The sequence below is a fragment of the Mustela erminea genome, chromosome 1 (genome assembly GCF_009829155.1).
Source record: "Mustela erminea isolate mMusErm1 chromosome 1, mMusErm1.Pri, whole genome shotgun sequence".
Lineage (NCBI taxonomy): Eukaryota > Metazoa > Chordata > Mammalia > Carnivora > Mustelidae > Mustela > Mustela erminea.
The window spans coordinates 101264124-101281629 of NC_045614.1; the positions used below are offsets into that span (position 1 = coordinate 101264124).

Below are 17506 nucleotides of genomic sequence, written 5' to 3' on the forward strand. Positions count from 1 at the left end.
GGAAAAAAGTCATACCTTTAAATCACAGCAATTCCATTTCATTTTGTCAACATGAGTTCTATTTACATAAACAACAAATAATTCCCTTCTCCCCAAGCACCTCAGGCACCCCAAGCAAGAGAAAAGTTTCCACTGTCCTGCCTGCTCTTTCCCTGAACGCCTGGGTGTTCAGCTCCTGAGAGCACTGTCTTCAACGGGAAAACGGTGCTGTTGTCAGACAGGCAGGAAAACGAATGAGCTACGATCATCATACCTCCCTACAGCCTTGCAACCGTTCAAGTCTCCACACATAGTGGGAGCACAGAACTGGGTCATCATTGATCAGTTTAAACACTGAAGTCTGCTCCCTCACTGCCTCCGTAAGTCCTCCTTCGTCCTTTCTTCGGGATAAGTTTTCCTGTGACTCTGTTCTCCCACCCTTAAATACCCAACAGAAGGACAACTGGTCACTCACCCGATGCATGGATTGGTCTGGTACCTCGGCGCTGTGTAGGAGAAAGGGGAGATGTTCTTGTCTACAAAAGACCCGAACCCCAACCGGAAGTTGCTGGTGAGCTTCCGCATCTCCTCAGCGAGCTTGGTGCCCAGGTTCCGGATGTTGTCCAAGTCGTCCTTCATGGACAGGGAGAGGTCCATCAGGTAGTACAGGTCCACAGGATAATCCTCCACCTGTCGAACCTGCAGCTGGAAAGTCGTCTGGTCACCTGTGCCAACAGAGAGGCCATGCTCGTTAGAGGTCAACCAACTTGCTGGGGGCTGAAGGGATGGATTTTGCTTCTAAAGCCGATCCCCCTGACTTTTCTTTTGCGACTGCATGCCTCTCAGAAGAAATACTGTTCTTGGAAGTGGAGTTACGGTGCTGAAGGGGAAGTTCTAGGTTCTAGGCTCTCTTTCCAAATACTTGGCTCAGGATTTTTTTTTTTAAGATTTTTATTTATTTATTTGACAGAGATCACAAGTAGGCAGAGAGGCAGATAGAGAGAGAGAGAGGGAGGCAGGCTATCTGCCAAGCAGAGAGCCTGATTTGGGGCTCGATCCCAGGACCCAGGGATCATGACCTGAGCCGAAGGCAGAGGCTTTAACCCACTGAGCCACCCAGGAGCCCCAGGATTTTTTTTTTTTTTAAAGATTATTCATTTATTTATTTATTTGACAGAGAGCGATCACAAGTAGGCAGAGAGAGAGAGGAAAGCAGAGAGAGGAAGGGAAGCAGGCTCCCTGATGAGCAAAAAGCCCAGTGTGGGGCTGGATCCCAGGTTCCTGCGATCATGACGTGAGCCTAAGGCAGACTTTAACCCACTGAGCCACCCAGGAGCCCCTTTGCTCAGAATTTTTAAGGAAACTCTTTAACAACTAGTCTCTTCAGTGCTGTTCTGTTTTGTCAGGAAAAAAGGGCAGTTGGTGGACAAGGAACCAGACAATTCCATGGACACAGATTAGGTGACGGTTGCCCACCAACCACACACCAACTTCTGAGAAAGGAGTAGCCAAGTTGCGAACATGGCGGGGAGAAGATTGTAAAGGTGTGAATGAAACAGAAAAGAGGGAATAAACAAAAGGATGTACGGGCATGAGTGACTAAGAAATAAGACGGGAAGAGAGAGATACAAGGCAAGGGGGAGTGGGAACACACGACTCCTTAACATACCCCAAAGAGCAAAATATTTATGCTTCTGCCACTTTTTCTATTTCCCTAGCCACTTATAAACAATAGTATTTAGTTCTTGTACATATATGACACTTTGGGATATCACAGACATAAGTTATTATCATCAGAAATTATATGTATAAATACAGGAAGACAGATTCCAAATTTTAGCACCATCAGAATGAAGGGAGAAAAGAGAGAAAAAGAAAAAACAAAAAAACAGAAACAGAAACACTACTATATTTGCCTACCAGCTACAAGAAAGAGAATATAATTTCTGGTTCCACAATAAGAGTCAGAGACAAGAGAAGGAGGAAATAATTCAGAGGGAAAGAAATGAGGAGAAAAGCCCATGACAGCCCTCCCAGGGCTTAAAGAAAGGCCCAAGTCAGCACCACAACTGGGAGACTCACGCCAGGATAACGATGCTAAATCATTTCATAGGCTCTCAAAACACATCATTTAGAGCCAACTTCCAGAAGCAATCATACCAGATTGTTCTATCTGCCCCTGAGCTAACTCGTTTTTCAGAGGCACCAAGATGTCCTTCAACTCTCTGGGCAGGAAAGCCATACACACGTTTGAAATCTGAACAGACACGCTGTGTTCAGGGGTGCAACCGTGAAGTCGGCCTTTCCTACCCAGAAGGTCCAAGCCCGGTCTGTGGGCAGCTACCACCCAGGGAAGCTCGTCTCTAACCTCAAGCTGACCAGCAGCAAGTAGAAGTCCTCTTAAACTTGCAGGATAGGGACTCCAATCCCATGTGCTCCCTCTCCTCCTCCCACCCCAGACAAGCACATGGCACTTACTAGACCAAAGAGATTCAAAGGACCAAGTTCCAGCGCCGTCCCTTGACCACAGGTGCAACCTGAGCCTTGGTGCCCTTGGGGATACAATGGAAATAACAGTGCAGTCCTGATTAAGGCTATGAAGCGCTCATGTGGAGAACATGTTTTGTAAGCAGGAGAGGCCTGCATAAATGAAGTATAATTATTATAATTACTATTTGTTGCCTGAGTGACAGCACTGAGCCTGCTTCCTTGGACCTGTCTTTGCGTGTACTACTCTCGCTTCCTCAAGACTGACGTAGTTTGGGTTGCCTGTTGATAGGAGCCTATTTTTAAAAACCATCAGAATCTGACTCAAGGGTGCCTGGGTGGCTCAATGGGTTAAAAGCCTCTGCCTTCGGCTCGGGTCATGATCCCAGGGTCCTGGGATCGAGCCCTGCATCAGGCCCTCTGCTCGGAAGATAGCCTGCTTCCCTCTCTCTCTCTGCCTGCCTCTCTGCCTACTTGTGATCTCTGTCTTTCAAATAAATAAATAAAATCTTGAAAAAAAAAAAAAAGAATCTGACTCAAGCAGAAGAATGCTGGAGATTTCTTCCAAAATGAATTCTGGACAGCTGCAATGTCTGCCTCCGGTTCCCATCAGAAAGACTGAGCAGGTCCCAGCACTGAGCACCCCCCAGCCCTGGATGACACAACACGGTGGGGAAGGGGCAGGAGGGAGGAGAACTTGGGGAAGGGGAGTGCCTCCTTGGCCTTGGCTTAGGCAGACCACAGACCACCAGTGGGCAGAGACCGTGATGCATGTCTGTTCTGTCCAATCCCATGACCTCTTCAGAGAGGCTTTTGCATTTTCTGTCATCTATGCCCTTCCCCCAAAGTTCCCAACTACATCTTCTTTTATCCAGAATCCACTTTTGTGGACTGTGAGTACAGCACTAATGAGCCCTTTAGGACCAGGAAGTCCGAAACAGGCTTGGACTTGGGGAGGCGCCTGTGGGAGGGCAGAGGGTGCTAGGCTTGGAGAACGAGAGCTGAGCTGGAATTCAGACCTTGTCACCGAGATTTGGGGAGATTTCAGGCTCCTCTAAATCTGCGTCTCGGTTTCTAGATGGGTAAAATGGGAGGATGTTAATTACTGTGGGGATCAAACAAGACAATGTATCCTAACATCATACAAATGCCTCTACTCCAGGAAGACTTCCACCTGGGTTCCCCCAGAAGTCAGTTATTAAAGCAATTTCCTGTAGGGATAAAAAGCGAGACAGAAAATTCTGCCAGAAACTTGGGTGTGAATGGCTATCGCTTTGGGCATTACATTTAACTCCACATTTTCCAGAAAGTGAAACGAGGTGGGACCATGCATCTGTGTGTGCTCAGCAGGCATCTACTGGGAACTGAGAAAGCTCTTGGCATCAACTTCTAAGAGAAACTGATTCAGAGAATCAGTTTGATTCTCAGAATCAAATTCAGAGAAACTGAAACACACACACACCCCTCCCCACTCGGGGGCTGCCAATGTTAAACAAAAAGTATTTCTCCCAGTTTTCCATAAAGGGGAGGGTGTAAGAAGGAGGGTGTTATCATTAGCGTTGGGAATGAGGGTTTACTGCTACCTCAGCTATCCCTGATTTTAGATGCTACAAACTTCTCAGAGGGCCATGGCAAGAACGGGATGTTCTGTCAGCAGATTTCAGAGGGGCTGACATTCTTGGACCAAGTCTCAGCATGTGTGTTAAGTGTGGGAGTTAAGCAGCAGTGCCCCAGCCCCGCTACGAGCAAGGTCAGCAGACTGAAGGAGAGGCCGCTGCCACGTGCAGAGAGAAAGTCTGCAACCCACTTTCCATCTCTGGACACACTTCCAGAACCAGGCACGCTCAGCCACTCTCCAGCAGTCCAGCCAGCTACACGGTTCTGCACCACTCAATACATGTCACCTCCATGTGTCCAGCAAAGAGCAGAGCGCTTGTCACCTTCACTGTCAGCGGCAGGTCAGCGCCCACTTCCAGTTCTCCTACCGCAGGCATGTACCAGCCAACCACCTGAAATGTACTTTTAAAGTTTGTTCTCTCTATATACCTTCCCTTCAATCAAAAGTGAAGAGAGAGAGGCACCTGGGTGGCTCAGGGGGTTAAGCCTCTACCTTCAGCTCAGGTCATGGTCTCCGGGTCCTGGGATCAAGCACCGCATAGGGCTCTTGGCTCAGCAAGGAGCCTGCTTCCTCCTCTCTCTCTCTCTGCCTGCCTCTCTGCCTACTTGTGTTCTCTCTCTGTGTGTCAAATAAATAAATAAAATCTTAAAAAAAAAAAACTAAAAAAAAAAAAAAGTGAAGAGAGAGAGAGTCAGGGCACCTGGATGCCTTAGTCAGTTGGCCAAGCCTTGATTTAGGCAGGGGTCATGATCTCAGGGGGGTAAAATCAAGCCCTGCATGGAGCTCCCCACTCAGCGGAAGAGTCTGCTTGAGGATTCTCTCCTTCTCCCTCTGCCCCTCCCCCCAAATAAACAAATAAACAAATCTTTAAAAAATGAAAAAAAGAAAAGTGAGCAGAGAGTGAAGGAGGGAATTCCACCAAGAACCTCTGGTATTTTTAGACTGATTTTTGTCCAAACATTCAGACAAAGTAGTATTCCAACCAATAAAGATGTTTGCCATGCCCAAATAAACTTAAGTAGTTTTTGATTCCTCAGAATTACCTTTCTGTGCCAAAAACTGAAAGAAGAAGCAGCACATTAAAATTCACTATATTACTTGGGGCGCCTGGGTGGCTCGGTGGGTTAAGCCGCTGCCTTCGGCTCAGGTCATGATCTCAGGGTCCTGGGATCGAGTCCCACATCGGGCTCTCTGCTCAGCAGGGAGCCTGCTTCCTTCTCTCTCTCTCTGCCTGCCTCTCAGTGTACTTGTAATTTCTCTCTGTCAAATAAATAAATAAAATCTTTAAAAAAAAAAAAAAATTCACTATATTACAAACAGGACTGCAGCTCAACAGGGAATCAGGGCCCAGTGTCCACCTTAGGACCATCATCTAGCTCTTTTGTTGACTGTAGTGGAAGGTAATTAGTATCCCAGAATTAAATCCAGACCTAGAACGAAAGAATTGCCTCCATGGTCTAGGACAAGGCTGGTGTGCCCTACTGTTTCCCACTCCTCACTGCAGAATTCTGACACTGGACGGATGGAATGAAGGAAGGAACCAGGTGAAGACACATGTGGCTTCTACCAGTGTCTGCCCCGAAGGTTTCTCACCAGGACTCAAACAGGTCCAAGGACTCAAGTCCAAGACCCTGATCTTGGACTTGGAGCCTTCAGGACCCTGAGAGAGAAATTTTTGTTGCTTATAAGCCCTCAGTCTATGGGTACTTACTAGAGTAGCCCAAATGGACTAAGACTGGGTTTTGTTTTGGGTTGTTTTTTTTTTTTCCCAAGGGAAGTAGGAAACTAGGAATGCCAGGCCTGGGTTGTAGACTGCAGGAGTGCTGCTGTGTCCTCACATGGCTGAAGGGAGGAGGGAGCTCTCTGGGGTCTGTTTATAATTCACGGCACTAATCCCATTCATGAGAGCTCTACCCTCATGACCTAATCACCTCCCAAAGACCCTAGCCTCCTGATACCATCACAGTGGGGGTCAGGATTGCAATTTATAAATGTTCGGGGGAAGGCACAAACACGGTATGTTAGCCAACCTCTCTTATCCAGCCTCCATCAGGTCTTTCTCAGATTTTATGATAAAAAATATATTCTGTTGGTCTGGGTGGCAAAAGCAACGCCTAAGTGAGGTAACCAGCACCTCAAAGTAGGGCCGGGGAGGAGCAGGATAAAAAGCAGCACATATAAGGGCTGGGAAAAGGGCTCAAAAGCAACCAGTCCTCTAGGTTAGTTAACAGGGCTGTACCAGTGTCAATTTCCCAGTTTGAGTAATGCACTTCGCTTATGTAACATTACCAGGGAAAGCCAGGAGGGGTATACAAGAACACAATTCCTTTTGCAACTTCTTGTGAGCCCACAATTATTTCAGATTAAAACACTTAATATGAAAATACAAAGCTACTAGTCAATGAACTAAAGGATCAAGGAAAATTAATGACGTAAAAAAACTCTAACTGTCCCAATGCTTCAAAACCACCACTAGGCTTTTATTCACCATTTCAATAAGCTTTATTCCAAAGTTTGTATCCTTTGTTAAGAATTTTTTTAAGGGATGCCTGGGTGGCTCAGTTGGTTAAGCGGCTGCCTTCGGCTCAGGTCATGATCCCAGTGTCCTGGGATCAAGTCCCACATCGGGCTCCTTGCTCGGCAGGGAACCTGCTTCTCCCTCTGCCTCTGCCTGCCTCTTGGCCTACTTGTAATCTCTCTCTCTCTTTCTCTGACAAATAAATAAATAAAATCTTTAAAAAAAAAAAAAAGAATTTTTTTAAGATTGTTTTTCTGACATACAGTTTCCAGGATTGGAAATAAAATGGAAAACATGATCCTGTGTTTATACAAAATCCTGCTTAAAGTCTGGCAGTTCCTCAAAAAGTTAAACATAGAATTACCATATGACCCAGCAATTCTACTCCTAGTTATATACTCAAGATTATTGGAAACACATGTCTGCACAAAAACTTGGGCATGAATGTTCACAGTAGCATTAGTCATGATTGCCCCAAAGTGAAAACAGCCCCAATATTCATCAGCAAAAATGTGGCATATCTATACATACACAAAGGAATATTATTTGGCCATAAAAAGGAAGTCTTGGTGTTACAACATCAATGAATCCTGAAGACATTCTGCAGAGTGAAAGAAGCCAGACATAACCATGGAAATAGAAAGCAGATTAGTGGTTACCTAGGACTGAAAGTGGCCGGGAGGGAAAAGATAAGGAGTGACTGTTAATGCATACAGGGTTTCTTTTTGAGGTGAAGAAAATGTTCTGGAATGAGACAATGGTGATGACTGCACAATGTTGCAAATATACTACAAACCACAGAATTATTTACTTAAAAATGGTGACTTGGGGCGCCTAGCTGGCTTAGTAGGAAGACTACATAACTCTTGATTTGAGGGTCATGAGTTTGAGCCCCACATTGGGTATAGAGATCACCAGAAAAATAAATAAACCTTAAAAAATAAAATTGTTTTTTAAAAATAAAAATAATAAAAATAAAATGGTGACTTCTATGGGATGTGAGTCACATCTAAAGAAAGAAAGAAAGAAAACAAAAACAAAAGTTCCACATAGAAGAAAATCCATCTTTTTTCCCCAGGTTTATCCTGGAATAATAACTTCACTTTCTTAAAGTATCACTCATATTATGTTGAGGCTTATCATTGATTAGTCATTAGTATAAGGCTGGCAAAGTGTTACATTTCGCTCAACAAGTATCTATATGAGGTACAGGGGAGCAGGGTCAGGGAGGAGACAAAAACGGGTTTCTAGAAATCAATAATGGAAAAACCAACCCCTAGATCTGAAGCCTTCTGCAGAATCAGGGGTAACTACCCTGAGGTTGACTATGCACTTGGTAAACCGATGCTGTTAACTGCAACGTAACATTCTCTTCCCCAAATAAGAATCTGGGGTTTGTCTCTAAAAATATTAAAATTTTCAAGATTTTAAGAGGCTTCATTGGCTTCAAATGACGAACAGATTCAACTGACAAAGAGATTCACAAGACTCTAGACCTTTAGGAATTCCGATTTTCATCAGATCTCTTCCAAGTCTTCAGCTCCTCAAACATCTTCACAGTTTGGGTATGTTTAACTGGGCAGCCAACATCTCCATCACCCTGACCTTCCAGAAACTGGCTCTCTTATCACACCTTCCACACAAACAGAGAGCTCACACACAGCACCCATATCCTGATTTTATATAAAAATAGGATCATATTGGGCTTAAACGACTGGGCTCAGTCAGTTAAGCTTCTGCCTTCCATTCAGGTCATGATCCCAGGGTCCTGGTCACCAGGTACCGCCTCGCGCTCCTTGCTCAGCAGGGAGCCTGCTTCTCCCTCTGCCCCTCCCCCCAACCCCGTTTGTGCTCTCAAGTTTTCTCTCTCTCTCTTGCAAAAATAGATAAAATCTTTAAAATATATACCATTAAAAAAAAAAATAGGACCATGCTTTCCATTTTATTTCCAATACCAGAAACTGTATCACAATGTTTAGCAGGAAATATGACTATACTATGACTTATAAAATTAGCAACTTCAACTAATCCCATAATCATCCCTGGCAATCCGGTAGTTTGTGCCTCTGTGTCCAGCAGAGCCACTTACACCCGTTTTTTTGTTTATTTCCAAGACTATTCAATAGGCAAAAGGAAACCTTTCTTATATATATGATGACTCAGAGCTCTTTCAACAATCACCACAGGCATATCAAAATAAGGCTGATTTCCTTCTTCCATAAGTGAACATACATTAAACTTTAGGCATAGATCAATATTGTGCATACGTCTAATATCAGGAGAACTTGGCCCAAGGAGGCTGCCTTCACTTCCTTAGCTCCTTGTTGGAGCTGTTTAAAGAGTCCCCTGGTAAATCAAAACAAACAACAATCTCTCTGCCTCACGTGTGACTGTGACCTTCATTCTGATTCTAAGTAGAATTCAAACTGTGGACTGTCTGACTTGGTGTCACCTCCAGCTCCTTCCTAAACTAAATCCACCCTGAAGGAGAAGGATTTGCCACCCTGAAGGAATGTATTTCTCAGAAAATCAGAGGCACTGAGAGCAATTCTAAATGAGGAGTTTCAAAAATGTTAAGTTAAAAACCTCTGCTGACTATGACTGAAACTATAAACGTGGTTGGCGCTGTGAATTTTGGTCTTTGTTAATGATTAAGTGAAGACAGTGTATGACAAATACAATGTGAACATATGAAAATTCTGAACATGTGAATTGAGACAGGGTCTAGTAAAAATGAAAAGCAACATTGCATAAAAGTGGATGATCTCTCAAGACTTTAAGTTATTGTTACACTGTAATTAAATACAAAAGAAGAAACATCATTCACTTTAATTGATAGCTACTCTCATGCCACACAATGCTCCAATACCTTAATCATCTGCCCCAACTCCCACATGCCCCTCTAGGTCACAGCCTCTGACCCAGGCCAATCTTCATGGATGAAGATGAGTTATCTTAACCCAGAGGACATCCCCAAGCAGCTGCCCACAGAGAGGCTCTACTGACTCTTCTCTAACCAGTCACACAGCTTTGCAGGAGCTCTGCCCTCTCTCAGCGTGGGAGCTCACCAAACAACAAAGCTAAGTGTCATTACAGTGGACCATTTATAAAAATAGCAGCCTCAACTAATCCCTGCGCTAATCCCTGGCCATCCAGTAGCTTGTGCCTCTCTGTATAGCACGGCTACGTACACCTCCTTTTGTTTCTTATTTCTTTTTTTTTAATTGTTTAAAGATTTTATTTATTTGACAGAGATCACAAGCAGGCAGAGAGACAGGCGGGGGTGGGGGGCGAGCAGGCTCCCCGCTGAGCAGAGAGCCCAATGTGGGGCTCCATCCCAGCACCCTGAGATCATGACCCGAGCTGAAGGCAGAGGCTGAACCCACTGAGCCACCCAGGTGCCCCCTTATTTCTTATTTCCAAGACAATTCAATAAACAGAATAAAACATTTTTTTAAAGATTTTTATTTATTTATTTGACAGAGAGAGAGAACCCGCAAAAGAGGAAACACAAACAGGGGAGTGGGAGAGGGAGAAGGAGGCTCCCGCCGAGCAGGGAGCCCAATGTGGGGCTCGATCCAGCAACCCTGGGATCATGACCTGAGCTGAAGGCAGATGCTTAATGACTGAGCCATCCAGGTGCCCCCAGAATAAAACGTGTTTAAAATATACAAAGACACCGGGGCACCTGGGTGGCTCAGTGGGTTAAAGCCTCTGCCTTCGGCTCAGGTCATGATCCCAGGGTCCTGGGATCGAGCCCCACGTCGGGCTCTCTGCTCAGTGGGGAGCCTGCTTCCTCCTCTCTCTCTCTGCCTGCCTCTCTGCCTACTTGTAATCTCTGCCTGTCAAATAAATAAATAAAATCTTTAAAAAAAATAAAAAATAAAATATACAAAGACACCAACAACAAGCATCACTAAGCGCTTATGATGGCAGCGTTGGGCGAAATCCGTCTCTGAGACACTGAGAATGGGTATTCAAACTTAGACCTCGCTGACTCCAGGATCTGCATCTTTGGCCAATAGTCTGAAAATAATGGTAATTTTGACTTCTTAAAGTGTATGTATACAAGAAGTCTCATTTAAGCTTTTGAACGTGGCTATAAGGAATGTAGGTGGCAAAGACCTTGAGATGTGAAGGGGTGGGGTAAACTGCCCAAGCCCTCCTAGCTAGGGACAGGGCCAGTGCTAGAACTCAAGATGGCCAACCACATCCGTGACCTTGCCACCGGCTCCAAGCGGCCTTGGAGTTGAAATAAACCATCTGGGAGTAGTTTTTGCCAATGGTTTCTTAGGCAATGAGATAGAAGAAAAGGAGGAAAATCAAAGGAATTTGGAAATAGGCTACCTTCCCTCAAAATGTGATACTTTCTAATTTAAGCACATGCATATCCACTTTTTGACCTTACCACAATTCCAATATGTGGAATATTATGTTTAAAACATGGTGAACTAGAAAAAGTCGTGAGTTTTGTTGTTGCAACAAGCTGGGGTGGAATGAGAGTCACCATTTCTTTTTCTTTTTTAAAAATATTTATTTATTTATTTATTTGAGAGCAATAGAATGAGAGAGAGCCTGAGAAGGGAGAGGTCAGAGGGAGCAGCAGACTCTCCTCGAGCTGGGAGCCCAATGTGGGACTCCATTCCAGGACTCCAGGATTACGACCTGAGCCGAAGACAGTCGCTCAACTGACTGAGCCACCCAGGTGCCTCCAGAGTCACCATTTGTAACTGGCAGACCTTGAGCAGGTCGCTTGTCATGTAAAATGGTCTTACCTACCTAGGAGTAAGCCAGGCATTCAGCACGTAGTAGGTATACAAAATCCGTTAGTTTCCTCATATCACAACCAATGCTAGGGCTTGCAGGGGCTCTAGGGTCATAAAACAAAATAACTCTGCTCTAAAAGTTTGTCCTTTCAGAATGCCATGGACTCCAGTGGAATTTGCTGACAAGGAAAAATACATTTTCCTGGAAGCAGCACCTTCCTGAGAAACGTGCATTAACTAGGGAGTAAACCTAGTAGCAGTGTCCTCCCACGGAAGGCTATAATGTCATTCTTAATAGCCAAAAAATAGCAACAACTCAAGTGTCCACTGATGGATGAACAGACCAACAAAATACAATAAACACACACAAGGGGAGTTTAAAAAGGAAGCCTTAAAAAGGAAGCAGATCTGACACACGCGACAACATGGACGAACCTTGAAGACATTTCTGAGTAAAAAAGGCAGCCACAAAAGTAAAAGTACTGGAGAGTCCGATTACTATCACTTATAAGGGCTCCCCGAGTAGTCAAACTCATCACGGCAGAAAGGAGTCAAACTCATCACCAGGAGGGAGGGAGGATGGGGGTAGAAGCTAGAAGTAGTGTTCAGGGACACCAGGCTGGCTCAGGCCGTTAAGCCTACGCCTCTTGATTTCCTTGATTTTGGCCCATTTGGCCCAGATCATGATCTCAGGATCATGGGGCTCCTGCTCAGCAGGGAGTCTGCTTCTCTCCCTCTCCCCCTGCCCTTCCCCCTGCTCCCTCTGTCCCACCCCCCGCCACACACACACATGTGCTTCTCTCTCTTTCTCTCTCTCTCTCTCAAGTGAATGAAGAAAAAAAAAAAAGAATGCGTGTTAGTGGGCACAGAGTTTCAGGCTGGGATAATGAAAAAGTTTTGGAGACAGGTAGTGGTGATAGACAAGGTGAATGTTTTTAATGCCGTTGAACTATATACCTTAAAACATTTAAAATGCTCAATTTTATGTTATATATATTTTACTTCAATCAAACAGATAGCAAAGATCCCGCTCTGTCCACAGGGGCCTTTTACTTACTCTGCCTCCTGGGGCCGGGGCGAGGCCTTGCCCTTTCCCTCTGCGGGCTCAGCTCTGAGCCTGCCCCAGCTCACCTGCCCATCATTAGCGCACCCCCTCCTCATGGTGCTCACCAGGCCGCAGGTTCAGGGCAATCTGCTGTGGCCTCAGCTGAATGACATCTGAGCTGGCGGGACTGGAGCCCTTGCTGCTGAGAGGCAGGCTCCGCAGGACCTGGGTGCTGCTGGCGGGGCTCTCAAACTCACCCCCGCAGCCGTTTCTGGCCAGGTTTGCCTTCAAGTCACAGCGGGAGGTGACAGAGCGCAGGCTGCCGAAGTCCTAGATGCAGCAACAAAGGAAGAGGGCAGAGAATGGTCAGGCTATCTTTCCAGAACACCTCTGGAGTGGACCCAACAGCACCTAGTGCCTATACCCGAAACACTCCGCACTCCATTTTCATTGTCAGAAAGTGGTGAAACCGATCACACATACCCCAAATGCTCACTAGGATTATGAGGGTTAAGGAAGGTACTGGATACGAAAGCCCTTTGTAAACTGTAAATGCATAATAAAAAGGTTTGGTTTCACTGTTACTTTAATGACCAAAATTCTCCTAAAAAAATGGGCCTGTCTGGACAATTAGCGGGAGAAAAGTAACTGACATGGCCCGTTGTACAACTAAAAATGTTTTAAAGATACTATGTAAGTAGACAAGTAGTCATCATTCAGGCAATCAAGAGTTAACTTATGAGGCATCCACTCATCTGTTGTGCAGGCATGGGGCACTACACACCCATTACACACCCATTCTGCAAGACAACGTGGCAATAAACACTGTACCCTTTGACCCGCTGGTCGAGTCCCAGGAATCTATCCCAAGAAGTCAATCAGAAGAGAGGGGAGGGCACCTGGGTGGCTCAGTCACGAAGCATCTGCCTTTGGCTCAGGTCATGATCCCAGGGTTCTGGGATGGAGCCCCACATCAGGCTCCCTGCTTAGGGCGGAGCCTGCTCTTCCCTCTCTTTGCTACTCTGCCTGCTTATGCCCTCTGTCTCCATCTCTGTCAAATAAATAAATAAAATCTTTTAAAAAAGAGGGGAGGGACTCTATAAGATACATACTGAGTATAAACTTGTAAACATAAATCCCTCAACTATAAGAAAAACATGGTATATCACCTCCGTAGATGACGTGATCATTCAAAATTATGAAGACTGAAAAGAAAGTCCAAAACGTGCTAAGAAAGAAGATCAGAAAATAAAATTGTATCCGCATTAGGATTCAAAACAAAAATTTTTAAAAATAAAGACAGTTGAGGCATTAGTGTAGAGGGACTAAAATTACATTTTTTCTTTTATTATTTTTACTGTAGTTTGAGCAATAAAGCCACATTGATAAGAAAAAACTTCCTTTTCTTAAGCTGGATTTAGGAGAAGGCTAGATATCAGGATGACCCAACCTTATCTGGGGCACCAGGACTTTAGGATATCCACTTTAAAACGAAATAATATACTCTACTATAAAATATGGTACTTTGTAAGTATTGGTTGTTTTCCAGTAAGGGAATTTTTTTTCTTTTTTTTTTTTAAAGATTTTATTTATTTATTTGATAAACAGAGATCACAAGTAGGCAGAGAGGCAGGCAGAGAGAGGAGGAAGCAGGCACCTCGCCGAGCAGAGAGCCCAATGCGGGGCTCAATCCCAGGACCCTGAGACCATGACCCGAGCGGAAAGCAGAGGCTTTAACCCATGGAGCCACCCAGGTGCCCCTCCAGTAAGGGAATTTTTAACAGCAAACCAAATCCAGGATGCTCTCTGAACACCCTCTCGCTGATGGATATAGAAAAGCAGATCACCTCCACCAGCCAGTTGGAGGCCTGTGCTGGCCCTGATCACCCTCTTGATAGCTGGAGGGGTTCTGATGCTGATCTCTTCCTCTTGCCTCTGTAACATTTTGCCAGAAAGCCTCAGCTGAGTCAAGTGTCCTCCCCACTGTGGTAGGAGTCAGACTGCTGGCAGAAGCAGAGAGACGAAGGGGACTCGCCCTTCACCATGGTCGAGGCTCCAGGGCTAGCCAACACCTACTTAAGCCTTCGCAAGATTCAACACTAAGAAGTCAAGAAGAATTTGCAGTGTTTTTATATAAGTGAAACCAGATGTGTTGTTCTGGGCCTCTGTGATATTTGCTGTTGTTGTTTATTTTATAATCGAATTTTATTTATTTATCTATTTGTTTGTTTTGATATATTGAGCCCCTGGAGATCTTGCCTGTCAACCTCAGGGACGGTGCCATAAGTCTAAGTGTCTCCAGACACTTGTGGATCAGGTGAGAAAATAATTATTCCAGCTTAAAATGATTATCCTTGAAATGATACAAGATTTCAAAGCTAGGCTTTCCAAGCTGGGTTCCAAATGGACAAGCATGACTCTGATGTAGAAATTCTAATAAAGTAGTGAGAAAGCGAAGGGATGGGGGAAGGAGTAACTTCTGATGGCCCCACAGTAGCGGTCTGCTGTCTTGAGGTCCTGCAGCAGAGGTCCACTTGGCTGTCCAGAGCTGGAAGGGGCTCGCCTGCTCATGAACTTCTTGCTGGCTTCTGGCATCCTGGCCCTTGGTGCCAGCTCCCCCAGTTCTGATGAGCTGGTTGTGCTTGGCCCAGTTCTGGTAGTCAATGTGTCTTGAGCACTCCAGTGCAAAACTCTGCCTCCAGGTTGGCCATGAAAGCATCTGTGTTGTCCCTGAAGTGATGGGAGCCCGACACCCCTCCCACTGGTCTGGAGCAGCTTGCATTCTGGAACAGACCAGATCACAGAGCCAACCTGCTTCCCTCTACGCAGCAGGTAGTGGCATGATTCTTAATCCACAGCCTCGGCAATTCATTCATCGAGATTACACCATACCACCCAGACACCTGCACTAGCAGTGAACTTCACTCAAGCTTCCCAGTCATCCTGCTCAAAGGGGTCTTTGACAGGCACGAGCAGTCCTTGATGGAGAACTTGTACGGGGCCACCTGCTGGCTAGGGAAGACGCACAGCTGAGATCACCAAGAGACTTAAAGCCCAGGTGACCCTTCCCAGACCTGAAGAAATCAGACAGCCACACCCAGGCCAATCACAACCGGGTCTTCAAGTCTGGCTGTCCCAGCCGTACTCTAGAGACTCTGCGGCTTCTTTAATCTCTAGGGTATTAGAAGCAAGGCTCTCCTCATTCCCCTCACTGGTACCAGTATATTTCTCATTAATAATATTCCTCAAGGTTGTGATAAACTTCCACTCCAGTGCTCATGGTTTTCCGAAGTTCATTGCACGGGCCGTCAACCTCTGTATTGTCACCTGACTGCCAGTAGGAGAACTACCGGTGAACACATTAAAACTGTAACTCAAGGGACGCCTGGGTGGCTCAGTGGGTTAAGCCACTGCCTTAAGTCCCGCATCGGGCTCCTTGCTCAGCAGGGAGTCTGCCTCTCTCTCTGCCTCTGCCTGCCTCTCTGCCTGCTTGCGTGCTTTCTCTCTCTTTCTGACAAATAAATAAATAAAATCTTTAAAAAACAAAACAAAACAGTAACTCGAGGGGCACCTGGCTGGCTGAGTCGGTAGAGTAGGAGACTCTTGATCTAGGGGTGGTGAGCCCCACATTGGGCATAGAGACCACTATAAAACAAACAAACAAACAAACTGCAACTCATACAGTGACTTCAGAAGTGCCCACCAAGTCAACAATGGGACAACACAGGGAGCCCCCTTCTCAGCAGCTCCAGCTGCACACACAGCCAAGGGACATCCTACTGTGGCACCTGTGCCAAATTCAGATTTCATCTCAGTGTCACCGATCTCTATCGCCGGTTTGTCAACCCTGTCCTAGTTCACAAAGCTCAGCGTCCTGTTACTTGGGATAGGCCCAATGGTTTCACTGATACTGTTCCACAGTCTTTGGGATATCTTTACCTGTATGTTGAATCTCGTCACTGTCCCAGGGGTCTGAGGCCTCGAAGACACCCCAAGGCACCTCTGGCCTTGGCAGGCATGAATGACCTTCTGAGAGGAAGGCAGCTACCCTGGGAGAGTGGGAGATTGGTGGGAGATTCCCACAGAGCTGAAGGTCCATCTGGCACAGAGTCTGAAAAGAGCCACGACTCATCTCTTGCTGCCCAAGGAAAGGACAGAGAATACTGCAGGCCCAGCTGGCCAACCCCACACGTCCAAGGGCTTCTCCTCTCCCTCCATGCCGGAGCTCTTCCCTAGGTCATTGTTCAGATGCCAGGGACCTGACACCCGGGCCCTCGTCCAGGTGCCAGAAGACAGCAAGTTCCAAAGGGAAGGGACTCGGAGGCATCCTCGGGTGCCAGCCCCTGGTCTCTGTGGGTGAAGAATCAGAGGTCCACATGCCAAAGTTCATGCCTAAATTCATCCAAGAAACCCAAGTTCACCTGGCTTCAGCTGCCTGGACCCCAGTGCTTTTTGCATTGCCTCCCTTTCATCTCAACAAAGCCACAGCTGAATGCTGCAGCGGGAAACCAATGCTGGGTCCCCAGACCCCATCCCTCTGAATTTAGAGTTTCCTTGCTGCCCCCAAAGCAGAGATCTGCCTGCCACCTCTCAAACTGAGAGGATAAATATTCTTCTTATGCAGAAAAACAGCTACGGATGGAGGTGGGGAGACTTCATCTCAACATGGAAACCAGTATCAGGAAGGGCTCCTGGTGGGGCACAGCACAACTGCGAGCAGGTGCTCCTGATCTCTGAGCTGGAAGGAGTTTCAGCTCATGGCAGAAGCATCCGCCTGTCCACGGTCTCCAGAAATGCCTCCAGGAACCCTCGGAGGGCTCATAAAAGGAAACGGCATTACAGGCAAACTTCCAAGAGAAGCATCAAAATGGGAACAGGAACTTGAAACATCTTTTATGGCTTTTAGTCACCCTGTGGTAATATAAAAAGACAACAGAAGTGTTCCAAATGTAGATCCCTTTTAATTTGCTACAACACTGGCCTTTGCACGTTGTTGGAACTTGGTCCCCTTTCCCCCCTCCACACCTATGATGTGGAGGACAGGACAAGCTCCACTGCTGGTTGTCACACTGCAACACCTAACTCCCAGGACA

The 17506-nt window shown here is 46.0% G+C and overlaps 1 protein-coding gene across 1 annotated transcript in view; it reads right to left on the reverse strand.

Moving 5' to 3' along the window:
- The window catches only part of ITGB5 (integrin subunit beta 5), a 112856-nt gene that overhangs the window by 77909 nt on the left and 17441 nt on the right, over window positions 1–17506 (reverse strand). The window contains exons 3-4 of the mRNA XM_032335703.1: window positions 12539–12743; window positions 455–704 (exon numbers count right to left, since the gene is read on the reverse strand). Coding sequence (XP_032191594.1) covers window positions 455–704; window positions 12539–12743 — 455 coding nt within the window. The remainder of the gene's footprint in view (window positions 1–454; window positions 705–12538; window positions 12744–17506) is intronic.